Genomic DNA, 23,632 nt, shown 5'->3' on the forward strand with positions numbered 1-23,632 from the left:
TTGTTTGAGAAAAGATTTTTTCTATACATTTATTTTAATACAAGTTGTATGAATTTGAAAAAATGACTTTTTTTAAGAGGATGTCAGCGAACTGTTCATTTTATCTCTCTGGCCCGTACACAACATAGACAAAACAAAATTTACAGAATCATTTTTTTATATTTTAGAGTAAAATCAATCATTGCAAAAACGATAGAGAATAATATTTTTGAAAGTATGGTATACTGATTTTTCATACCCACCCTGAGAAATATTACCCTCTATAATTTTTGTAATAGGTAACTTTACTCTAAGATAACTAAGAAATCATAAAAACGATTTTAGGTGAATGTGTTTTGTCTATGTTAAAGAATGGGTCTAAGAGTGAAAACAAATATTATGCTGACATACTTATGACTTATTTTAAAATTAAAGTATCAAAAAATCTTTGCTTAGACACATTTTATAGTTTATATTCTCCTCTACAATTTGTCTAACATGTAAATTTGCTCTAATGTTAATAATAAATGAACTGTGGTAAGAATCTGATACATAGATTTCTAACGTTATGTAAAAAAAATAAGACAGGCAACACTTACAGTTGTAGCATCCTCAAAAGTCACATTTTTTAAACTGTACATCGTGTACGAGATAAAAAAAATTCATTTTTACAAAACATCTTATGAACATATCTTATTCAATCAACAAAAAGTTATGGAAATTAAATAATTACATAGTATTTTAAATAGTAAAATACATTCTACGGGGAAAAAACAGTTGTTTCATGATTAAACATAGATGAACTATCCTGTACATTCATATTATAACACTAACAAAATATAATAACTGGTTTTCAAGAACTAATCAATATTGTAGTTACATTAACTTAAGTAAATTAAATACTTTAATTTTAGATTATATCACTGGAATGGTTAAAAGAAGTTTTGATGTCATGGTACACACAAATAAAAATTAAAGTAAGACATTACTTGGAAATAAATATTAACTACAAAAATATTCATTATATTTTCATACATGACTAAATTAAAAATTAATCACAACCATATGTTTTCACAGTAGTGGTTATTAAAAATGTTATACTTGATCATTTACCATTTTTGTTCATATTATATTTATATGTATTTCTATTGTATGATCTAAACCAACATTGTTATCATAATATTTATGTTTGACTTTTGATAACTTTTAGAACGCAAACATGACAGCAATACAGACTTGTACTTGCATAATATAACCATAATATTAATGAAACAAAAACTTTTCCAATTTGATTTATTAAAACTCTTTTTCTTGTTGATAAGACTTCATACTTAGAGTGGGTTGATTGATTTCACCTAAATGTTTACGTATTAATGCAAGGTGATTTTTAACTTTCTGCATATTTGGATCAATCATCAATGCTTGTGAATAATGCATTTCTGCGAGATCATATTTTTCCCAACGATGATACAAAACTCCTATAAAAATAAACAAACAATTAATTTAAAAAAAAATCTAACTTAAGTAAATACTCACCAAGATTTGAATGATATAATGCAACTAATATAGCTTTAGAAGATCGATGTTTTAATTTAATAGCAGCCAAAAAATGTTTTTCAGCTTCAACAAATTTATCTATTTTACCTAATATGTTGGCTATATTAAAGTGTAAATTTGGTTCATTTGGTAAAATAGAAAGGGCTGTGCGAGCTACATTCTCTGCTCTTTTTAATTCACCAATTGACTCTAGCAGCACAATCATATTATTCCATGAAATAACATGGGTTGGTTGTTGAAATGTAGCATTTTGCCAAGCAAATAATGCCTTAGTCTTCTCTCCCATTTCCAAATACTAAAAAAAAAATTATATTATACAAATGAGTACAATCACTTATTTCATATAGGTCTCACTAAATTTCCCAAGTTGAAGTAACAGTGAGGATAACTTTTTCTGTGCTGTAAGGCTGTTAAGTATGCATCTTCAGCTTTATTGTACTCGTGTTGAGCGGATAATACAATACCTAAATTCATCCAAGCAGCAGCAAAATCATTTCTGAATAAAACCAATTCAATAAAATGTTGTCATTATATTAAGAAGACGTTGTACATGCATGTGTTGTAGAAAAACTACTAACCAGATTCTTACTACAATTTATTTAAAGATATAGCAAAGCAAATTTTTAGAGGAGAATTCAAACTGTGCTTGAGCTGATAGTTTCTTCATATTTATATATTAAAACTAGTTAAGAGTAAAGTATTTAAATAATTCATTTTTTTTTAACTATATAACTATACTCCGTTCCAAAAGAGAATATACCAGATCTGCTCACTTTTTTCCTATGTAGTTATGTGGGAGATGTGCCTGCCAGACAAAAACTGGTCCCTGCCATTTTATTCTCTTTTAGAAAGGAATATAGTTATATATATATGAAAAAACTTTTTGTTAGAGCAAAGCTAATATTCTCCTTTACAAATCCTAAAATATGTTAATTTTATCTAAGATTAACTATAAATTAACTGTAATAAGAATCCAGCACATAGATTTACAATATAACTGGTGTGTAAGATTAATGTGATAGAAAAAATATGTGTGTACAGTGGAGTTAAAAGACTCATAAGCGCCCCTGGCAAACATAGAAAAAAGCGCCTTTTTACCAATTGAAAAATTGAAGCAATATTTTTTGAATCTTTATTTGTGTTTATTTTTTTAAGAATACAATTTATACAACATTTTATTATAATTATCAGTTATTACAACAATGTAAATTTCAAACCTCAAAATTTTCTTTTTGTGCTATCAAATAATATTTACTTTTTTAATGTTTTCAAGAAATTACAGTTTTTACAGTTTTTCTTATTAAATCAATAAATTCATTTTGTATGGTTAGTGAGAAGTAACTGATTTTGGATTTCCCTTCATCAAGCAATTTTAAATGTTTTTTTTGAGTCTGGAATTTTCTCTAAATGTCCTATAAGAGCATGATTACTTCTACTGAAAAACATAATAATATCCACAATTATTTTTAAAATTTTGCCCCATTTTTCGTTTTTATATTTGAACACTTTTAGTACCTCGATCAATAATTGTATCATCAAGTAACCTTTTTTTCTAGTTCTTTCCAATTAATACAATTTTAGTAAGTTAATTTTATGATCAGGCAAAAGAGGGTTCAAAATTTGCCAAAATCAGAATCAAAAACAACATTACTTTGGTTGAATACAAATTTAATAGTCATTTAAATTTCACTAAAAATATGTATATGATTAGTTTATAACAACAATTAATCAAATACAATTTGGGATATTCCTTGTGCTATTTTCATAACTTCATCATTAAATACACAATTAGTGTGAGCAAATAAACAAAAATATACTCATTTCAATTTTCAAACTGTAATATGTATAATGCAAAAATGTTATTTTGAAGGCAAAATAAAAATACCACTATTGAAGCACAATTTTTTGCTCCTAGTGTAGACACAGTTAGCCATACTCTTGCTACTCCACTGTGGGTGTACTATGTCCTTTTAAGCTAATGCAATATTAAGTGTTATTTTAAAGTAGTGTATAATAGATAATGGTATAAGTAAATTATCAAAGAATTATTTACATAATGAGTAAAAATTATGGGAGGACATATTCTAGTATATTCAAACTGTTAAATAGGTCCTCAAAAATATTAAAGATTAATAACTTCATTTATTACATACAAAATTATCTGAAATTATCACAGTGATACTATACCAAAATTATTTTTATTGCATAAATATAATTTCTTGTATTTCAAGTAAATGTAATATTCAGTTTTCTTTTCACTTACCTGATAGTAACAGCTTTTTCTAATAAAGATCTGGCCTCTTCCAATTCATTTTTGTCTTTTAAAATATTTGCTAAATTATTCATCGCCTGATCATACTTTGGGTGTAATCTAATGAATGATATTATAATTATATTAATGGTTTGCTTTTGTAAGAAATATAACAGATTTACAATAGTGCATGTTTATAACGGTCTATAGCTTCCTGTGTATGTCCAATATCGGCTAAACTTTTTGCCAAATTATAATGTACTTTAGCATTCATTGGGCAAACTTTTAATGCACTTCTAAATAATTCTAATTCAGAACTCCATTCCTTACTGCGTTGATATGTTCGAATGGAATGTACAAAAATTAATAGTAAAATACATATTCTAACAACCTAAATTACAATGAATAAAATGTGTTAATGATTAAAATATTTAACTAAACAAATGTTTAAAAAACAAATATTACATAAAGATTAAAAGTAATATATTAACTTACTCTTTGAACAAAATAATTAAAACATAATCTCCTGATACCCAGGACTACAATTATAATGAAACCAGCGGAAGGCAAGTATAACACTCGTTCTGCAATGACAAATCCAACAGTAAACATTAAATTTGAAGCAGGTAGAAACGATAAAAGACCTAATAAAAATCCCATTTGTATTTGTCTGAAAAAATATGATGATTATAAATATTAGTTAACAGAAATACAAATTTAAAAAAAAAAATACACACTTTTTATCATACATTTTTGAAAACAGGATCTTATAAAATATTAATACAAGAATAGTCCAAAATCCAAAAACAATGAATAATCTTGGATCTTTGGGAAATGTATTCAAATGTATCAGAGGGATACAACCCATTGACCAATCAAAACATAGCCAAACAGGACATATCATTATCCAAATGTTGATGAAATAGATGTAACTGTAATTTACAAACTGAAAAATTGTTAAAGAAGTAACATGTACAAATTGATAAACTATGGAAAACAAAAAAAAAAATTATAAATTTGTATACTCTTTCAAATGGTGTTGTTAAAAATGATGCAGGATTATCAATTTGTTGAAAAGTAGGAGGAGAGCCCATGATAGTCCATCTGCCATAAAGAATAATACAAAATCCGACAGTCAATATAAACAGCCTTTCTAATGATTCTTTTTTAAGCAATCTTATTATTTTTGAAATTGTAATATTTTTCATAATATTTTGAAACGTGATTTTGTTGATTACAATAACTTCAAACACACCACAAAACGTCTATAATTAGGTATGTTGATAATCTGTCGGTTTTATTTATTCACTGAATTAAACGTAATATAACAAAAATAAGTTCTACCATAATCATAAGTCCTTGTTCTTTGCATAGCATAGCCATGGCACTTAAAATACAACAAAATACTGTGGCTATTATGTTGGTTAATGTATTTATTTGTTTAGCTTTTGCTGTTCTATGATAAATAATGAAGACAAGAAGAGACAAACATGCACTAAGTAGATCAGCGCGACCGACTATACCAGACACCTGCAAATAAATATATCAGTACACAGTTAACTTAATTTATTATTATACTTATAGTATACAATTACAGAAGTATAGAACATACCACTTCTGTGTGGAAAGGATGCACTGCAAACATGAGAGCTGCTAAAAATGAAGTCTTAGGAGAATTTCCATTAAATAACAAATTATAGACATGTAACAGTTGACAGGAAACAATTGCATGTAAAATTATATTGGTGAAATGTAATGACTTTGGACATAAATGTCCATTATTTAACCACACATTTAACCTAAAAACAATGAATTCAATAATAATTCAATAATCAACAATTATTTAAATAGAAAATATAATAAGTTCTCATGTAGATACCTGAAGGACAGTATTGTAAGAGGTCTGTATGATTTATGACTAGCCTGATTTGTTAGTCTCGTACCCCAAAAGTCGTGGCTAAAAATCTTAATAACTGGAGTTTCTAGATTTACGTCGTGATTATTTACAACTGCCTCAGAATCATCAAATACAAACGCACCATAATATGAGTTACCATAGCATAATATAGATACAAATGCTACTATTAAAACATACAACCAGACTGGAAACTCTGAAAAACGTACATTGACAATGATTACATTACATTAAATAATAATGTTAAGTAAATAAATATTAAAATTTAACCATCTTACTCGGAAATGGTAATTTTGAATCCCACGAGACAACTGCTGATTGCTTTGACTTCATAGTTAGTTCTATAGCAATATTTCAAATGTTAACTGCTGTTCAGTTCAGTATTTTCACTATGCATATTAATAAAGTTACATTTCCATGGCATAAACAACATTTGAAACATACTAAACGTTTCAAAAGAATTGTAATTAAGACTATCAAACAAACAAAAATACACACAAGTGATTGAATCATAAAGTACTAAAGTGACTTACAAATTAAAAAAACATAAATAGAGAAACAAGCATCATTCATACTTCTCCATTCTCCTTAAAACTTGATGCTACCGGAAAGTTATGCTTCCTAATCAGTATAGTGACAATATAGAATTTTTAGCTGTTTCATCACAGAACAAACAGAAGGGAATCTTAAGGCTCATCGAAAAACCGTCCGACATTGCAGTAGTGCAATCCAATAAAACAGCAAATCGCGATGGCAGATAAATATTTTTATTATTCATTCGATTAATAGTGGAAGTGTTCAGAGTTGTAATATATAATTTAAGTAGAAATATAGCCGGCTAGGGCTTAGTAAGACCACTGACCGAAATTGAAAATATATTGAATATTATTCAACTCTTTATCAACGATATCAAAAGAATAAATGATAATATGTTATCGCTGATTTGTTTAACATGATATCTCAACACCCTTGATCATATACGATACGGTGTTATTATTGTACCACAGACTAAAATTCAACACAGATTTGTATTTAATCAATGGTAGTAGCATATTAATGTATATTAATAATATTATATTATTCTGTGGTAGTAGCACGATTTAAGATAGTACTATCTTAAATCGTGGGTAGTAGTCAAGGCCGTATCTGGGGGGGGGGGTTTCGAGGGTTCAAAACCCCCCCCCCCCCCCCCCGTAAATTATTTCTAGTTACGGCCTTGGTAGTAGTGTAGTACCTGTTTAAGTCTGTGTATACTACCTATTAATATTAATTAGGTATCTTTTATGCTTATACATCTTGATTGAATATGTTCGATTATCTATCTTATTAGTTTATTACTATATCCTTATTGCTATTACTACTTTTACTATCAGTATCTAATATTGTTACGTAACATGTATCCGGGGTATCCCTAATATTGTAATTGTTGAGCCATAATAGTCTACGAGTGAATGCTAATGAACAAAATATAAAATTCTGTGTAATTCAATCACATACAAATACCTAAACAATATAATCGATGATGAAATCAATTATCTAAAATATAATGTATACCTATTTAGTTTCGCTGCTATGGAAACTATTAACTAATAAATACAAATGAAACTAAAAAATCATATGAAATTTAAAATATTATTATTTATATTTTGTTTTGTTTTTATAGAAATTAATGACTAAAATTACAAAAAATATTTTTTTATGTGTGGAAAACAAACGATAAATTATAAAAATTACCCCGTATAAAGTGGGTACCAGGTAAAGAAAATGTCTGATCTAGTGATCTGTATAGAGATTATGTATGAAGTTTTTGATAATATTTTACTACCAAAAAATAAAGCCAATGAATAAACACAAAAAACTTAATACGGTAGCTGGTAAATTGAATTAATATTATTCTTAAATTATCAGTGATGCTGGAAAAATATTAAATATTCTTATGTAAAATTGGGCTGCTATAGAACCAAATTACAACAAAATAACAAAATTCGTATTCTTTCTGTTAATATGTAATTTGACCAAATTTGGACTTGAAATGTCTGTAAAAAATAACTATATTTATATATTTTTTTATATTCTTAAGTTACGGAAAAAACTGCTCAGTGGAACCTTGTTTTAAATTTTCAATCCTTAGCTCGAAAAATTTGAAATTTTTTTTTCTATTTTTCTTATACATTTTTAACTGAAAAATCATTTTTCAATTTTCAATTTGATAAATTTGTCAAAATTTGAACTTTAAATGCTTATAAAAAAAAATAGTGACAAAGTATTTTCAATATTTTTCAACTGCTATTGCAATAATATATAGTCTTGTATAACATTTTCATGCTTTTTGACCCAACAAATAATTTATAGAACAAAAAAAATTAAAAAATAAAAATTGAAAATGACGGTCAACAGCTTAAAACGAGTCAAAATATTTTGAAAGTGTACAAGTTTATGAATTAGTGAAATAAACATATGGTGTAAATTTCAAACAACTACAATTATTCGTTTTTGAATTATTACAACAAAATAAGAAAATCACTACATGAGAAATCATGTGAATATCCAATGTTGTAAAAATGTCAACTTCAAACGTTCATAAAAATTTAATTTTACTTTCATTTCGAAATTATTATAAAGATAGACAAACTTATAAGGAATCTTGTATTCAATTTTTAAATCTTTGATATAAATAGATAATATTTTATGAATTTCTAACTAAATACCTATAATTTGCTAAATTTCATGATTTTTACGAATTTTGTCAAAATTCAAAGTTTAAACACTCATAAAAAATTATTGTGGATTTAAGCTCAATTTTTTTTTAATTTCCATTACCAAGCGCTCACGAGGAACCTTGTATTAAATTTTCAAGTTGTTTGACAGAGCGAACATTTTTTTTATCGACTTGGGCTTAAAAAAAATAAATAATAGTCGAAAATTTCATTTGTCTACAAATAGATCAACACTAATCAAAATATTTTGAAAATTGTATGGTGTATTGGAAATGCTTACACATATATTCAGTGAAAATTTCATGTATGTACATTTTTGTTAGAGTTACACTAAAAACCAAAATCGATTTTTTCAAAAAATGGGTTTTGCGTAAAAAATTCCCGTTTTTCCTTAATTTTTTGTTTGTTTTTCCTGTTGGTTGCTCAGGAGATATTAACATAGGGTGACCATAAAAATAAAATAAAAATACGGGACACTTAAGTTACTCAACTAAAAAAAAAAAGGAAATTCTAATTTTGACTAAATATATTAATATAAAAAAAACCAATCAAGTGTATGCTGTATAATAGTTTTAAATACAAAAAAAATATTAATATAAGTATAATATGTACACAAAGTCCAAACAAAAATTATTTTGATGTCGATGGCACTTTTTCTTCTTTTGATGTTTTTGTATACTTTTGTGCAGAACTGATTTCATCGAGTAACCTAGTTTCTTTAAATAGAATATTATAAAACTCATTACAAGATAAGTTTTTAAAATGTGTTTTTACAATTTAAATTGATTTGATAGTTTCAACCAAAAATCGATTTTTTTCATCTGTCCACAACACATTAATGGTTGAAAAAATCCGTTCTACTGCAGCATTTGTACCAGGAATTGCCAAAGAATATTCTACAATTTTTGATATGTTAGTTGTATCAATGTTATGAGCCTTAGTGTATTCAAATATTTCACACCACTTAACTTCTACTTTAGCTGAATTTTTTTGCCATTCATGAATTCGTGATTTAAAAATTTGTTCTACATGACTGAATTCATCAAATAAATTATCTTCATCTAATTTTATGTTAGAATTATTTCGGTTGTTTTCCATAAGAAATGTAATACATTTTTGAACATTTTCCCAAGTAGGACAGTTTATTAATTGGACCCAACGAAATATTTTCAACTGGTCAAAGTGACAACCCCATTTTTCTACGTATGATAAAAAAGTATTATAAAATAGATCAGTACTTTTTTTGAATGAGTTTTAATTATACATATTATTGTTTTTTTAAATCATTTAAAAGCGATAAAATATTTGTTGTAAGGAAGTTTAGATTTTTTCTATTTTTTATTTTTCCAACTAAAATTTCTAATTCATCTGCAACTTCACAGGCTGATATTTTATCCCCTTCTATTTTAGTTACAGTATCACAGACAACCTTTAATTGGCTTTGCAAAATATGAAACCACACTATAGACATAGGATCATTAAAAAACGATTTTAATATTGTAGGACACTTTTCCTGTTTCTCGAAGTATGATTTTAAGCCCGATTAAATGTAAATATCAATAATTCTTGTTATTGCAGGTAATAAGGATAACCAACGAGTTTTTACACTTCCAAGAATATTTTTATATTCAACATTTGCATATTCACAAAACTCTTTCAAATGTTTAACTCGAACTGTATAGATATGAAAAAATTGAAAAATTTTGTTAACTATGATTTCTACATCAATAGGTAACACATCAGCACTTGATTGCATAGCGTTGTGTAAAATATGAGCAGCGCAACCTACTCCAAAAATATTCGTTTTTAAATTGTTATTTAAAATTGAAAAAACATTATTTGATCCTTTTCTTAAAACACCTCCAAAGTTAGTATTGCAATTATCTCCAGAAAATGCAACAATTTTATCTGACAACTTATGCTTTTTTAAACTTTCAATTATATAAGTTGATAAAATATTTGCTGTTTCTCCTTTTAAATTTGTTACTTCAAAAACTTTGATTTGTATTCCCGAATTTGGTTTGAAATAACGTATAAAAATTGGTACGATTTTTAGGTTCTTATGGTTAGAAGTATCTATCATAATTGTAGCAAAATTTATATTTTCTATTTCCTTACAAATTTGTTGCGTGGCGAAAGGAGCTAACACATTTAAAACAATCGATTCAGCCTTAGTTCTAGCACAAGTAAATTTTTTATTATACATTTGTTTTAAAAGAGATGATGTGCAGTCCATTGATCGAAATGAGTGATTGTGTACCACGGTATGAAATGCGAATATCCCTTCTTGTGCTGCAGTACGTCTACTTTCATCAGTGGACCCACCCGGATCATTTTTAAAAAAAAAAGAAGTTACCTTTTCGTGTTTTGTGCAGCTGATAAAGCCAGTAAATGTTTTTTTACTTTTGTAACATGTTGTGTTATGTCTGAACGTCCACCATGTTCTATAGAAAACACTGACTTGCATATGGTACAAAATATTTTTCCTACTTCATCAGCATCTTTTAAAAAAGGAAATTCAAGTTTTAATTGTGGAGTAAAAACGCAACGTCTTTTGGGCATTTTGAAAAACAAATTAGCTAGTATGGTCACACTGAATTTTAATTAACTTCAAGTCACTACATCACTACGACTACGACTACACTGTGAATGTCATCGTGAACTCGACACTCACGTATAAAATAATATTAATAACAAATTATATTTATAATTTTACATAAATATTATAAAATAAAAATAGACATTATAATTGACAACAAACTGGTTGTGGCGGATGGAATTGTACTTATTTAGTAGACGACGTCACACATCAATATAATAATATTAATAACATTTTGTACGTTATCGTAATACAACTATTTTTTTATAGTATTTATAATAGTCAGTTTAACGTTGTCGATAATGATGTGACATTATTAGTTCTCTATTTTCAACCCGCCAGCAATATTATAATAATTTATTGTCAAGACAAGAATCTAAAAATAATGATGTTATATTGAATATTGTGATACAAAAATATCGTAGAATAAAATAAAAAAATAAAAAAATAATAAATTAACAATAAAGAGAAAAACGGGATTAATATGGGACCTACTTGAAAATACGGGACAAAATGCGCCCCGTATAACTTTTGTCGGGACAACGGGACACAAAGTAGAAAAACGGGACAATCCCGTATAATACACGACGTATGGTCACCCTATATTAGCAGCAATGTTTAACACACATTTTTCCTATTGAGAATAGTAGTCATCAGTATATAGTTTTAGTTTCATAACAATCATTTTGTAGCAAAAATAAGTTATACTCGTGTGACTTTATATAATAAAAATAAATAATAGTTAAACTAACAATAGTATTATCTAAAATCTCAATTTCAAAACAGTTAAAAATCAAAAATTCATTCAACTTTTTTTATGAATACTCCGCGTATGGTATGTAAACCAGACATGACAAACACGCAAACACGTATGACATATTTCTAGAGATAGGATGTTGATGACTTGCGTTTTTTCCCTTTATTCAATAAAATTATATCATAGCCAAAAATTTATTTGATGCTCCCTTGATTTAAAATATACTAATTTTATTTTGCATTTTTAGACATTTTTAGCCAAAAATGATTTTTTTTTTTTTGGAGCATTAAAGAGTTTTTTTTGGATATTTTAAATATTATTTAGGTCATAAATATCCTATCTACACTTTTTTCCCTTGTTATCGAGAATTGGAGGAGGAACTGGTGTTGGCAATTGGCATTGCTTCTCCCCTGGTCCTCATCGTTTGTTGTGCAAAAAAATCCATACTTATAACTTTAAATTTATATAGCTTAATAGCTAAGTAAACAAAACACTTTTCATTCAAATATTGTATATGGTAATACACTAATACATCGTTTAATTAAGCATATGGTTATAATTGTTATAAATAAATATTATGTAAATGAATAATATTAACTAATTATATTTGTATACACCTATACTATATACTGTCCTGCAATACCCGTATTATTATATAGTATGGGTATTAGGTATTTACACCAGCTTCCGTGTGTCCTGATATAAATAATGAAAATTTTAAAATATTTATTTCATGTAAACGATAATACTATTTGCAATTTTAATTTAAAAGAAACTAGGATACTTTAAATTTGAACATTTATAAACTAAAAATCACACCATCAAAAAGTGTTTCTTTTACATTTGAGTTTTGAGTCACTTATAAATAATATTTATATTATTCACCAAGAAGACCAATATGAGAATAAAATAAATATATTTTTATGTTTTGTAAAATACAAATGTCAACCGTGAATTATGAATTAAATAAAAATATGTACAAATAATACCTATATATAACTATTGGTTTAATATTTCAATAATAATTTACACAATATAAAAGTTTTTAATTTAAAATTAAGCTTAATAAAATGATTACAAACATCAAGTTTATAATAATACTAATAAATTATTACAGGTAACATTATATTAAAACAGTTTTCGTGATGGGCCGTTGGTGGTAAGACAATTATAATATTATTATACATTTAAACTATACGAGAACAATTTAAATAATTAACTTCCCATGTTTGAAGGCACAAATTATAGCCACAAAATAAATAAAATAATCGTGTTAATGTATATATAGGTAAAGTTAATTACATTTATTTTATAGTACAAAGCTCTCAATTCTGAGTGGGTTTAAAATCTTCTTTAAAATATATAGGTAATGAAAGAATATAATCTATACAAAATGTTTGATAAACATCCCTCGGCTCTATAAAAAATATTTGATGACAATGACTTTTTTTTGTTTATCTTAATCAAAATATAATAGAAATATAATTGTATTATTTAGGTTATTAATTTAGAGGTGCTACTTATCATGAGTGGCTTCTTCCCTCATGTATTCATATCATTTAATATTCTTTTTTCTTTGCTTGTAAATAATTCAAATTTACCAATTTTGCTTATCTAAGTACACTTATAGGTTATAAATATCTCTCTTAATCAATAAAAAGGCAAAAAAATAAACTAGTTATTGTTGTATATTTAAAGATTCCAATCAGAAGCAATGCGTAGGTAGGTACCAATAAGATGGATTTAAAATATAATATTACCACTACATATTTTTTTTATCACATAATATATCGGTGTTGAAAACAATAATTTAAAAATAATTATTCAAATTAATGTTTAACAAAAAATCTACATTAAATCCGTTAGTCGAATAATTGAAATTAAAAAATATTAAAATTGTGGAAATCGAACCAATTTTCAGTATATTATGTCTATGTGTGTACATTATATTCTCTTTGGAAATAAAATTGACCGTCTACAAATCTCATATACGTTTTCTTCGTTGTCCAGGAGATATTCGCTGTATTGTTTATAAATTACGAAACGCTAGTCCGATTACAAATTTTCGTCATCAGTATAGTTATGATTTCGCACAGATCATTTTTTCGCACAAAAAAGTTAATTTCGTGCCGCTTTATAACAGTAATAAATAATAGTTTAATAATAAATGTATATTTTGTTTTCTTAAACACTATTTTTAAAACAGTTCTAATTAATTTTAGTTTAAAAATAACTAGTTTGAGAAAAGTTTTATTAAGTGTGGAACGACGAATACAACGGATCTCATGAATGTGCTTTCAGAAGACTAGAGGTAATCTCTCACATAGTCCACATTGTTGAAAAGCAATATATTATAGATTCTCATAGGAGCGATTATCATTAATGTTTTTGTTTTACAATAATGTGGTATAAACATATTTTTTAGTTTCTATGTCAAAAAATTATCTCGCATATTATATAATACAGCATCGTTAAAAGCAATATATTTAATTCTCATAAGAGCGATGAATTTAAACATGTTTTTTAGTTTTGTATAAAAAAAATTTAAAAAATAATGATTGTAGAGATTTGAATTTTTCATCAAATATTTATAAAAAATGTTTTCAAGACTAAGTACAATTTAAAAAATATTTTGAATCTGTTAAGCTATTTATAAACAGTTCATTTTTTTTATCTGATTTCATTTTTTTTTCATTTATGTATATAATAGTATAACACTAGTCAGTAAAAAGCTCTACAATTCAATATACATCCTTCTTATGAGTTTTTTACAAGGCAAATTCAAAATACCATTAATATATGATCACGTTTTTATACCTAAGCTTATTTTTAATGTATACTTTTTCGAAGTATGATATTATTCAAACAAAAAAACGATTTGGTATGGCAGTATTAGTAAAAAATATTAAATTACTTTGGCGTTTTATATAATATAACTCATATATTATTTGTCCATTTATTTATTTTTGTTTTTAATTAGATTAGTTTTAAGGTAATTATTACCACCTTTATCGTAAACCATTCATATATAGTAGAAGTAGAATACTATACTTCGGTATTGACTATATTAAGTTAATAATAGACAACAGTTATTTATATTATTTCGAATAATATACAATAATAATTATTATTTAATATTTGTGATTTGTTAAGAAAAAAGAAAAAAAATTATGGTAGTCGATTTTTTTTCAATCAGACAGAAAAAATGTAAACGTTGGTGCATTCCCGTGTGCATGAGCATGCCATCGGGCGCGTCCCCGGGCTGCGGATAGGGGAACGCCCTGTAGATATACAGGGTAGCCGTGAAATAAGCCATACTTTTGATATGGACGAATAAGCGGTCGCGGACAAGCTCACCACCGGGGAAACGATCGACCCCCGGTGTCTTAGTAGATCCTACAAACTGACCGGAAGACAGACAGACGACGCGAAGCTGGCGTCGTCGGTGGGGGCTAAGCTGACCTTAAAATACTAATGAACGACACAAATACAACAAATAAAGTTACTTCGCCAGGCGTGGAAAACCAGGCGGCGGCGGCTGAGGATGGCACGCCTCAGGTGTCGTCATCAATTTGCCAGACCCCAGGATCAGAGGTGGCCAGCCAGGCCTCTGATTCTGGTATGACTACTAGAGCTGAGACAGTCGTGTCCCTAGTGGGCACGCAACCTACCCGTGGTGGTGGAAATCTGCTTGTGAACGTCGGGAGCGACGTGACACCAGGGCAGGAGGATTCGTTTCAAGACCGTTACGCTTATTCGACAGCTGTATCACTTGATTCGGACGACGATTCTGGAGAAGATGATGACAATGAAAATGACGGCCGCCACCGGAACCGATCGCCGGAAGTGCGTCTTCCGCCAGCCAATGCCGCCTTGCAGTTCGATTCCGCGAGGGAAATAGTGGCACGAAGCACTCGGCGTTTTTATAGAAGTACGACTTTCATCGACGAATGGATGATTAGTAAGCTCGTCGAAGAACAGTTCGACGGATCTGTCCTCCGTCTATACAACTTCAGTCGGACAGATCTGAAGCAATGGTGGCCCGCAGACGAACACGCTGAGCATCCGCCCGAAGACGACCAAAGCTGGCGATCGGACGTCAACCGATCGTGGCTGTCCGACGAGGAGTTGGGACCGTGCATAATCGATCGAAGTCCATCGGACGATACGACGAAGCGTCAATTTTACGACGAAAGATTAGATGAGAAGAAAATGGTTCCGTCAAACGACGACGAGGAAATGTGGGAATTTTACGACGAGCAATTGTGGGCATCTGCTGCAGATGACAAAAACATATTACCGTCGATCGATACAGAAATCCAGCAGTGTGTAGACGAGGAGTTAATCCAGAAATTTGTGGACGTGGAGAATATCCAGCCACCGTCGGACAAAGAGAAAATCTCGACATTGTTCGATGAGCCCTTATTGCCGCCCGACTTGGAACACACGTCGGCCGATGATCATTCCGACGAGTCGCCTTTGAGGGACGTCGAAAGTATCGATCAGATTGTCCCAGATGAGTCGGTTGAAGCCATGGCAGAACCAGTACTCAAACGCAGGTCGTTCTTATCGTCAATAGCAAGGCGGATCGCGAATGCCGGCAGAAAGATGTTCTGCTGCGGTGCAGGCAGCCGTAAACGGCGTGCACACAACTGAACCTATTTATAAATATGTTTCGCATATCACTTCGTACATATTTACGTACCTATATTATTTGATTTTTTCGTTATGACTAAATCGTTTTTACTACCTTCTTACTATTCATTTTTAATAATTTTTTTCAAATGATTAATATATTTCATTTTTTCGTATTTATGCTACATGCTTATAAAGTTATACATGTATTTTACCTTTTTGGTACCTACCTATATTATTATTATCTGTTACTTTTTTATGTTTTCTAACGTGGTTGTTTCATTTTTATATTCATACACCCAAGCAACTAACTTGTTTCGCCTATTTTTCTTATATGATTATCATACTATTTTATAGTTTAAAGTTTTTGTCATATTATTAATACATTTCATTTTTCGTATTTTTGCATGCTTATAGTTAAGTTATAACTATATTTGTTTGTGCCTATCTTCTAACGCGTTTAATTATTCTAACGTGTTCATTGTTCAATGTTCATGTTATATTATAAAATATTTAATTTGTTTGTATTTAAACATTCATGCAAATAACTATAAATTATTTAATATTTTGGTATTTTTGCATGCATTAACTATACATTTTATTTGTTACATAAATATCGAAATTTTAAATTACCAACTATTTTTTTTTTTAATTTTGTATTATTACATTTTTATTTTTTAATTGATTGAATCGTTTATATATTATATAATGTACCTATAAATCCAAGCCTTTGCAGTTTTGATGATGGAAAATATTTTTAAAAGTTTTTTTAATTTTTTTTTTGTTTTTACATTTAAAGCTTTTAGCTATCCTATTTTTTTAACTCAATTAAGTTAAAAGTTATATGTAAACTTACAATTAACTTATTAACTTAAGTTATTTTTTTTTTTTTGTTCATAACGTTTAAATACCCAGTTATATGGTTTAAAATTTCAAAAAGTAAATATTTATGCAATATGCATCGTCAATAATAATTGTATGAAGTATTTTTATTATTTATAAATTAAAGTAACAGATTTAATAACTTGTTATTTAGGAGGTTAATATCAATAAAAACCAGTTTGATTAAAAACTAAGTTAATGAAAATCAAATTTAAAAAAAGTTAATAAGTTGAATAGTTCAAATTAACTTAACTTTTAACTTACCTTTAATTTGTTTTATGCTCATGCTTGCCTGCTATACCTTGGTATTGTTACATTTGTATTATTTATTATATTATATACTTGTTTTTGTTATAATATATAAATATATTTATTTTTATTTATTTATATTTTATATGTTCGTATTTTATTTATAATTTATAAGTATTGACTGAGCTGTTCAAATATTGAATATTTTTGCGAAGGACGTTCAAAATAGATGTATTTTGTACATATTGTAGTCGTGGTCAAACCGTTATTTGTGAAATGTAAATACATAAATGCCTGACTGCCATTGGATTCGCAAAAAATGACGAACGCGAATCCATTCCTCTCAGAAGAGGACCGCAAATTTGTCCTCTATTTTCATCAACACTGCAATACAACTGATTTTAGAGAGTCTACACTTCACATACTATATTCATATATGAAAATCAGGAAATAAGTAAATAACGACAGTGAAAATAGCGAATCGTGTTTGTGGCCCAGATATGTTTATCTGCAGTGTCGTTTAATACGTCTCGTATTCTATTCTCTAAAGTTCTGTTATTTTGTTGTAATTAAAAACCAAATAACAGCCGATACTTGACCTTTTTACAAAATATTTTTACAAGTTCTTCTATAAATGGTATAATTGTAAAAACATTTTCACTATTTTTAACCTAATTATAAACATTTTCATTTTTCAATTTTTCTTTATTTTTTTTTCTAAAGATAGCTCAACTATCACACTTAATTTACTTTTACAGCAATACAGCAGTAGTTAAGTACCTCCTTTTTCTTATTGAATATTTTATAATTCATTTCATAATGTTCTTACATTAATATACATATACTGAAAAAAGCACACATCAATGCATCATTGTAAAACCACAATATCCATCGTTTAACTTAGAATATACAATTGTGGGTATTTTAATGATAACTTTAAAATTGTATGTCTGTATTGTGTATAATTACTAATTATAGGTACCTATTTACATTTTTTATCTTGAGTCATCAAGCATGCCCTACATAAATTAATGCAAAACTCTATGCATATAATCTACGTAAAAAAGTAGGTATAGGTTTCTGTTTGAATTTCTAAAGTTGACCCCTCAAAATCTCCTAAAATATTGTAAGCAGTTATAAAATTATGAAATCATAATAGGTAGCCGTTTCTAAATCAAAAAACTTTTGTGTTAGTATTATATATTTTTCACTATTTATTGAATATTTACCAATAGGTTTATGATAAAATAGTTGTAACATACATTTTGAAACACTGTATATAATCTAGCTACCTATCTATACGAATTATACCACTTACAAAATATTTTAAAATTTATCCGCCGAGGCAAGTGCCCCACGCATACCTCCCGTCAAACACCGTCTCTGGTCTCATTATACCAACTGCAGCTGGGGCTCTCGTCAGTCGTCGAGCAGACGCGCAGTTGTACATATCCAAAAATTATGGTCACGGGACAAGGATTACCCGCGAGGCGCTTCGATGCGTCTTCAACTTCAACAGTAGTTGCAAGTAGCAACCATAGACAAGTAAGGCATCATAGGCAGCAACTTCAGCAGGTAAATTTCAGCAGTTATCTTCGGGTTAGGTTAGGTCTCATTACATAGATACGAGATGTCGAGACGTTCATACGCCGTCGCCGCCGTTTTGCAAGGTCAGAACTTTTGGATTATCATCCTCTGTGGCGTGACGAGACGCGTACATAACCCGCAAAGGCTAACGTCCGAATCCGGGAGTTCCCAAAAGCCGACCTTACCTACACCAACATCTACCGGGAGTCGGGACCTAATGTGATGGTAGCCTAGCTGCAATTGCAGGGCAGTAAATATTATTACAGGGACACGGGGACAGGGTATTACACACTCAAAACATGTCCTGCGAATGGAATCTACGAAACGACCACTAACTATAATGCTGGCCGGACCGACCGAACACGGCGCGGCGAACAGTGGCGTAGAATTTTCATTGTCGGGAGACGACACGTCATATAGATTAATTATTTCTCAGATAAATCGCAGGGTTCTACCCTGGCACTAACATTAAATATATAAAAAAAGGTTATAGCGGATCCATCTCCCATAACACTCCCCCTCCCTGAATACGCGAAATGATGATGGAAAAAAAAATCTTGCCTACCTATGAATATTAAGCTACTCTTAAAGTTGTGAACTGCCATTAGGTATAAAAAGTGTTGGGAAAGTTCCTTTTAAAAAATAACTCGTTCCCGTTCCTCGTTCCTACTGTAAAAAAGGAACTCCTTCCTGTTCCTTATTCCTGTCGCGAAAAAAAGAACGCGTTCCCGTTCCTTTACACATTTTTAACTATTTAAGAGGTGGTCAATGGTGTTTTTTGCGAACAAAATAATCGGATCGAGAGAGTTAACCGATTATTTCTGACTTAAACATTTTTCGCAAAAAACACCATTGACCACCACTTAAATCGTTAACTCACTCCTTTCTAAGGTTTATTTGTTTTAACTCAAAGGTTAGGTTAGACTTGAAACTTTCCCCAGTAAAAAGTTTATTATTTTGACTAAACATGCACTCCTTCACTCAGAATTGTTTATTATTTAATAATCAATATAAAATATAAATATACAATGTGAAGTATGAACATTGAACACTGTCTATACTCTATGTCTATATAAATATAAATATTGCATTATTGCATATTATACATGTATATTACTATAGTAAACAGTATTGCAGTGTATACTATACACGATACACCACACATAGAGACATGCTATAGGTTATAGCCCATATAGGAGTATAGCCAGTGGCGTGTATCATAAAAAAAATAGGTGTTGCTCTAATAATTGTTGGTGACTTACCCCTCATTAAACTGTTATACCGACCTATAAAATGCCCTATTTTTCTTTAATTAATACCCACCCACCCATATTTAGGGTGTAGACCCTATGTTACACGCCACTGAGTAAAGCACATACCTAGAGATAATAGCATAATACAACAATCTGTTTTTTTTTAAATTCAATTTATTTCCTATTATAAGAAATGGAAATGAAGAATGAAAAAAAACAATTCATCAATTTACTTTAAAGTCAAAATATTGATATATTATCTTTATTAATAATAAAGATGAAAAAATATTTTTATACTCACCTTTTGTTTTGTTTGAGAAGAACTAATTTTTCGAACAATGAATCTTAAATGAAAATTAATTTGATTCCCATTTGTCTACGATAAAATTATTATTATTTGGTTGTACAGATTATTTGTAAAACACATCAATATTTCGAGAACGTATTTCGTTTATTGGTCCATGGCGCGCGGAACCGATGTCGACACGTAGTCAACCGACGACGTCGCGGCTCAGTTTTAGCGTGGAAACACAATAATATGCGCTTCATAAATACTGTGGCACTCAACGTGTTAAACATACAATTTTTTCATTATTTGAGGAACGGAAATTTTCTTTCAAGTTCCTTAATAATAGGAACTCTTTCCCGTTCCTCGTTCCTATATTTTAAATAGAGCTCACGTTCCGAGCTTCATTCCTATAAAAGGAACGCGTTCCTTCCCAACACTGGGTATAACAAATTATGAGGAATTTTGTAAAGATATTTAATCAATATTTATTAGAAAAAACAAAAAAATTGAAAATTGAAAATAATAGCTAAAAAGTCAAAAGTTTTTAAAATTATACCATGTACAAAAAAAGCTACCTAATATGAAAATAATATTTAGTGGACATTTCAAGTATCTACGGTTTTCGTTTTTGAATTACAACAAAATAAGAAAAGTTTAAGATTTATTTGCTGGTGTAGCCACCCCTCTAGTGGGGCATTTATCTCCCTTATTGTTTTTATTATTTCTTTATGATATAAATATCGTTTTTTATCACACTACCCAAATGTTCTTTACTTACTGACGATTTAAAATTGCATTTAGTAATTCGTTCTGTACTTCGATTATGACAAATGTTCGAATTTACAATTGGATACCTATAACTTACATACCTAGCTGATATGAGGCTTAGGCGTGAATATGTGATAGTCTTTCACTCAATATAAATAAATAAATATAATAAATGTATTCAAACTACACAATAAGTCAAAAACTTTTAAAATAGAAAACCATGTAATGGACTTTGGAATAAACCTATCAAATGATCTTTCATTTAATAACCATATTACCACATATTATATTATTATGTATGATATTAGTATATTACTATAACATTAAATAAGACAATGCAAATGTTCGAATTATATGTATAAATAGGTACCTATACCTATATGTAGAAATGCAAGTGAGTTCAATGTTGGAAATTATTACCTAAACCATGGGCGGATAGGCCATTTTTGGCCTACCAGGCAATTTTAAAAAGGGGCCCCACATGAAAAAAAAGTTGCTCGCAAGTACAGTATTAGATGAATTATATTACCTACAATATCAAAACAAAATATTGGACGTGTATGATTTGTCTGTTATGGCAATATTAACATCTAGAAAATCCATAAAATATACTATAACAACATCTATATTCCATTATCAATTATTAATTAAGTACCTACATCTAATTATAAAAGTTTAGTGTTTAAGTTAGGCTTTTACACTTTGAATAATATTGAAAATTATGAATGTAATAGACACATTAAGAAACACAATTTGTGTTTTAAAAATATTAGAAAATTTATTTGACAACCCCTACTTATTTTATACTGCTAAATGCTATTAAGTGTAAACATTATACTATTTATACTAAGATACCTATAAAATATAGTGTCTTTTAGTTAATATTCTACATGAATACATGATTATATTATAATTATCATAATAATTAATAAGCACCTATATTATATATTTAGTGATGGGCGGCAACGAATAAAAACTAACGAATAATTATTCGATACCTAGTTTTTCCAAATAAGTTATTCAAATAATCAGTACGACAAATATTTGAATTATTATTCGAATATATTTTCAAAAGCAAATTCGATCTAGTTAGTACTTTTGGTAGGTCAAAATTAAAAATCCTCCAGTACTTTTAAAATAATTGGGAAAAAAAGAAAATTTGTCAAAATTGTTTGGTAATCTTGGTTAAACTGTCTTCACTTCAATGGTATTTGATTAGTTTGAGTTGTTTTCCTACAAATGTCAATAAAAAATTATTTGTCCGGTTAAAAAGATAAAAATGTAATAGGTATATACTATATAAGTTTTTATTATAGCTAAAATATTAACGATACATAGGAATGATTATTGTTTATAAGCATTTAAAGTTCAAATGTTGACAAAACCAGTGTTAATTAATAATTTGTAGTTCAAAACTTAAAAAATAAAAGATTATAATATAAAATAATATAATATTTCAAATTTGAAATTTCTTGTGTGATTATATAATACTAATGTGTCATTGCGTTAACCATAAAAAGGCTCCATTCCCAAAATACGAAGGGGGGCCCACCGGGAAATGCCCGGTTGCCCGGTAGGCCTATCCGCCCATGACCTAAACTGTGCTCTTGTTCATACTATCTTAGAATATGCTTCAGTTACATGGAATCCTTACCAATCCAAGCTGATTAATTAATTATATAAGATCCAATTGGCCTATTATTATGGAGAAGATCATTTTTGACATTTGTTTTAACTATAATCGTATTAGCCATTATTCATTGATAATGAAGTCTATTGTTCAAAATTATTAGGAGGTATATGTATATATTTTAATATGCCTAGAAATAAAATTACAGCCATGTTTGGCCTATTAACAAAATGTTAATGAATTGTAATACTAATAAACATTTTGATTTCTTTTACCATGACATTAATCGTCTAAAATCAATTAAATTTAAGTAATTGTATTGTTTATTACTGTATTCACTGTACGCCTATAATATTTTTCTTCAGGGCATTTATTAAATTATTTATTTTTTCAACAGGTCGCGGGCAGCAGTAGTGTTGACATGGGTGAGCAGAGCAGTAAATAAAAAAATAAAATAAATACCGCGACAATCGCAAGACCTTTCAATACCTGGGGGGTTCAGTGCGCAGCTCAAACCTCCTCTAATATAGGCCCTGTCACTTATGCATAAAATCATTATTTTAA

General features: G+C 28.7%; 1 protein-coding gene across 2 annotated transcripts; it reads right to left on the reverse strand.

The window, feature by feature from the left end:
* Nucleotides 1-153: 153 nt before the first annotated feature.
* Nucleotides 154-6,609, reverse strand: LOC111031181 (transmembrane and TPR repeat-containing protein 4-like). Of its 2 annotated transcripts, none has more exons than XM_022311014.1 (13): nucleotides 6,278-6,609; nucleotides 5,981-6,175; nucleotides 5,667-5,898; nucleotides 5,400-5,586; nucleotides 5,132-5,317; nucleotides 4,813-5,052; nucleotides 4,537-4,733; nucleotides 4,283-4,457; nucleotides 3,970-4,178; nucleotides 3,800-3,907; nucleotides 1,891-2,032; nucleotides 1,516-1,831; nucleotides 154-1,457 (listed from the first exon to the last, which is right to left on the reverse strand). In XM_022311014.1, the coding sequence occupies exons 2-13, from the start codon at nucleotides 6,033-6,035 to the stop codon at nucleotides 1,276-1,278; spliced, it is 2,229 nt and encodes a 742-aa protein (XP_022166706.1). In that variant the 5' UTR covers nucleotides 6,036-6,175; nucleotides 6,278-6,609; the 3' UTR covers nucleotides 154-1,275. The 2 variants fall into 2 exon arrangements, with proteins under 2 accessions (XP_022166706.1, XP_022166705.1); XM_022311013.1 differs by having other exon boundaries at nucleotides 4,525-4,733.
* Nucleotides 6,610-23,632: the final 17,023 nt, after the last annotated feature.

Source organism: Myzus persicae, unplaced genomic scaffold (genome assembly GCF_001856785.1).
Source record: "Myzus persicae strain clone G006 unplaced genomic scaffold, MPER_G0061.0, whole genome shotgun sequence".
NCBI lineage: Eukaryota > Metazoa > Arthropoda > Insecta > Hemiptera > Aphididae > Myzus > Myzus persicae.

What these genes read in the sequence shown, in the direction of transcription:
- LOC111031181 (XM_022311013.1), bottom strand. Translation starts at nt 6,035, where the DNA reads ATGAAGTCAAAGCAATCAGCAGTTGTCTCGTGGGATTCAAAATTACCA. An exon ending in AACAAGGACTTATGATTATG is followed by an intron (nt 5,053 to 5,131) that starts GTAGAACTTATT and finishes ACCTAATTATAG; the next exon opens with ACGTTTTGTGGTGTGTTTGA. An exon ending in TCAAAAATGTATGATAAAAA is followed by an intron (nt 4,458 to 4,524) that starts GTGTGTATTTTT and finishes ATATTTTTTCAG; the next exon opens with ACAAATACAAATGGGATTTT.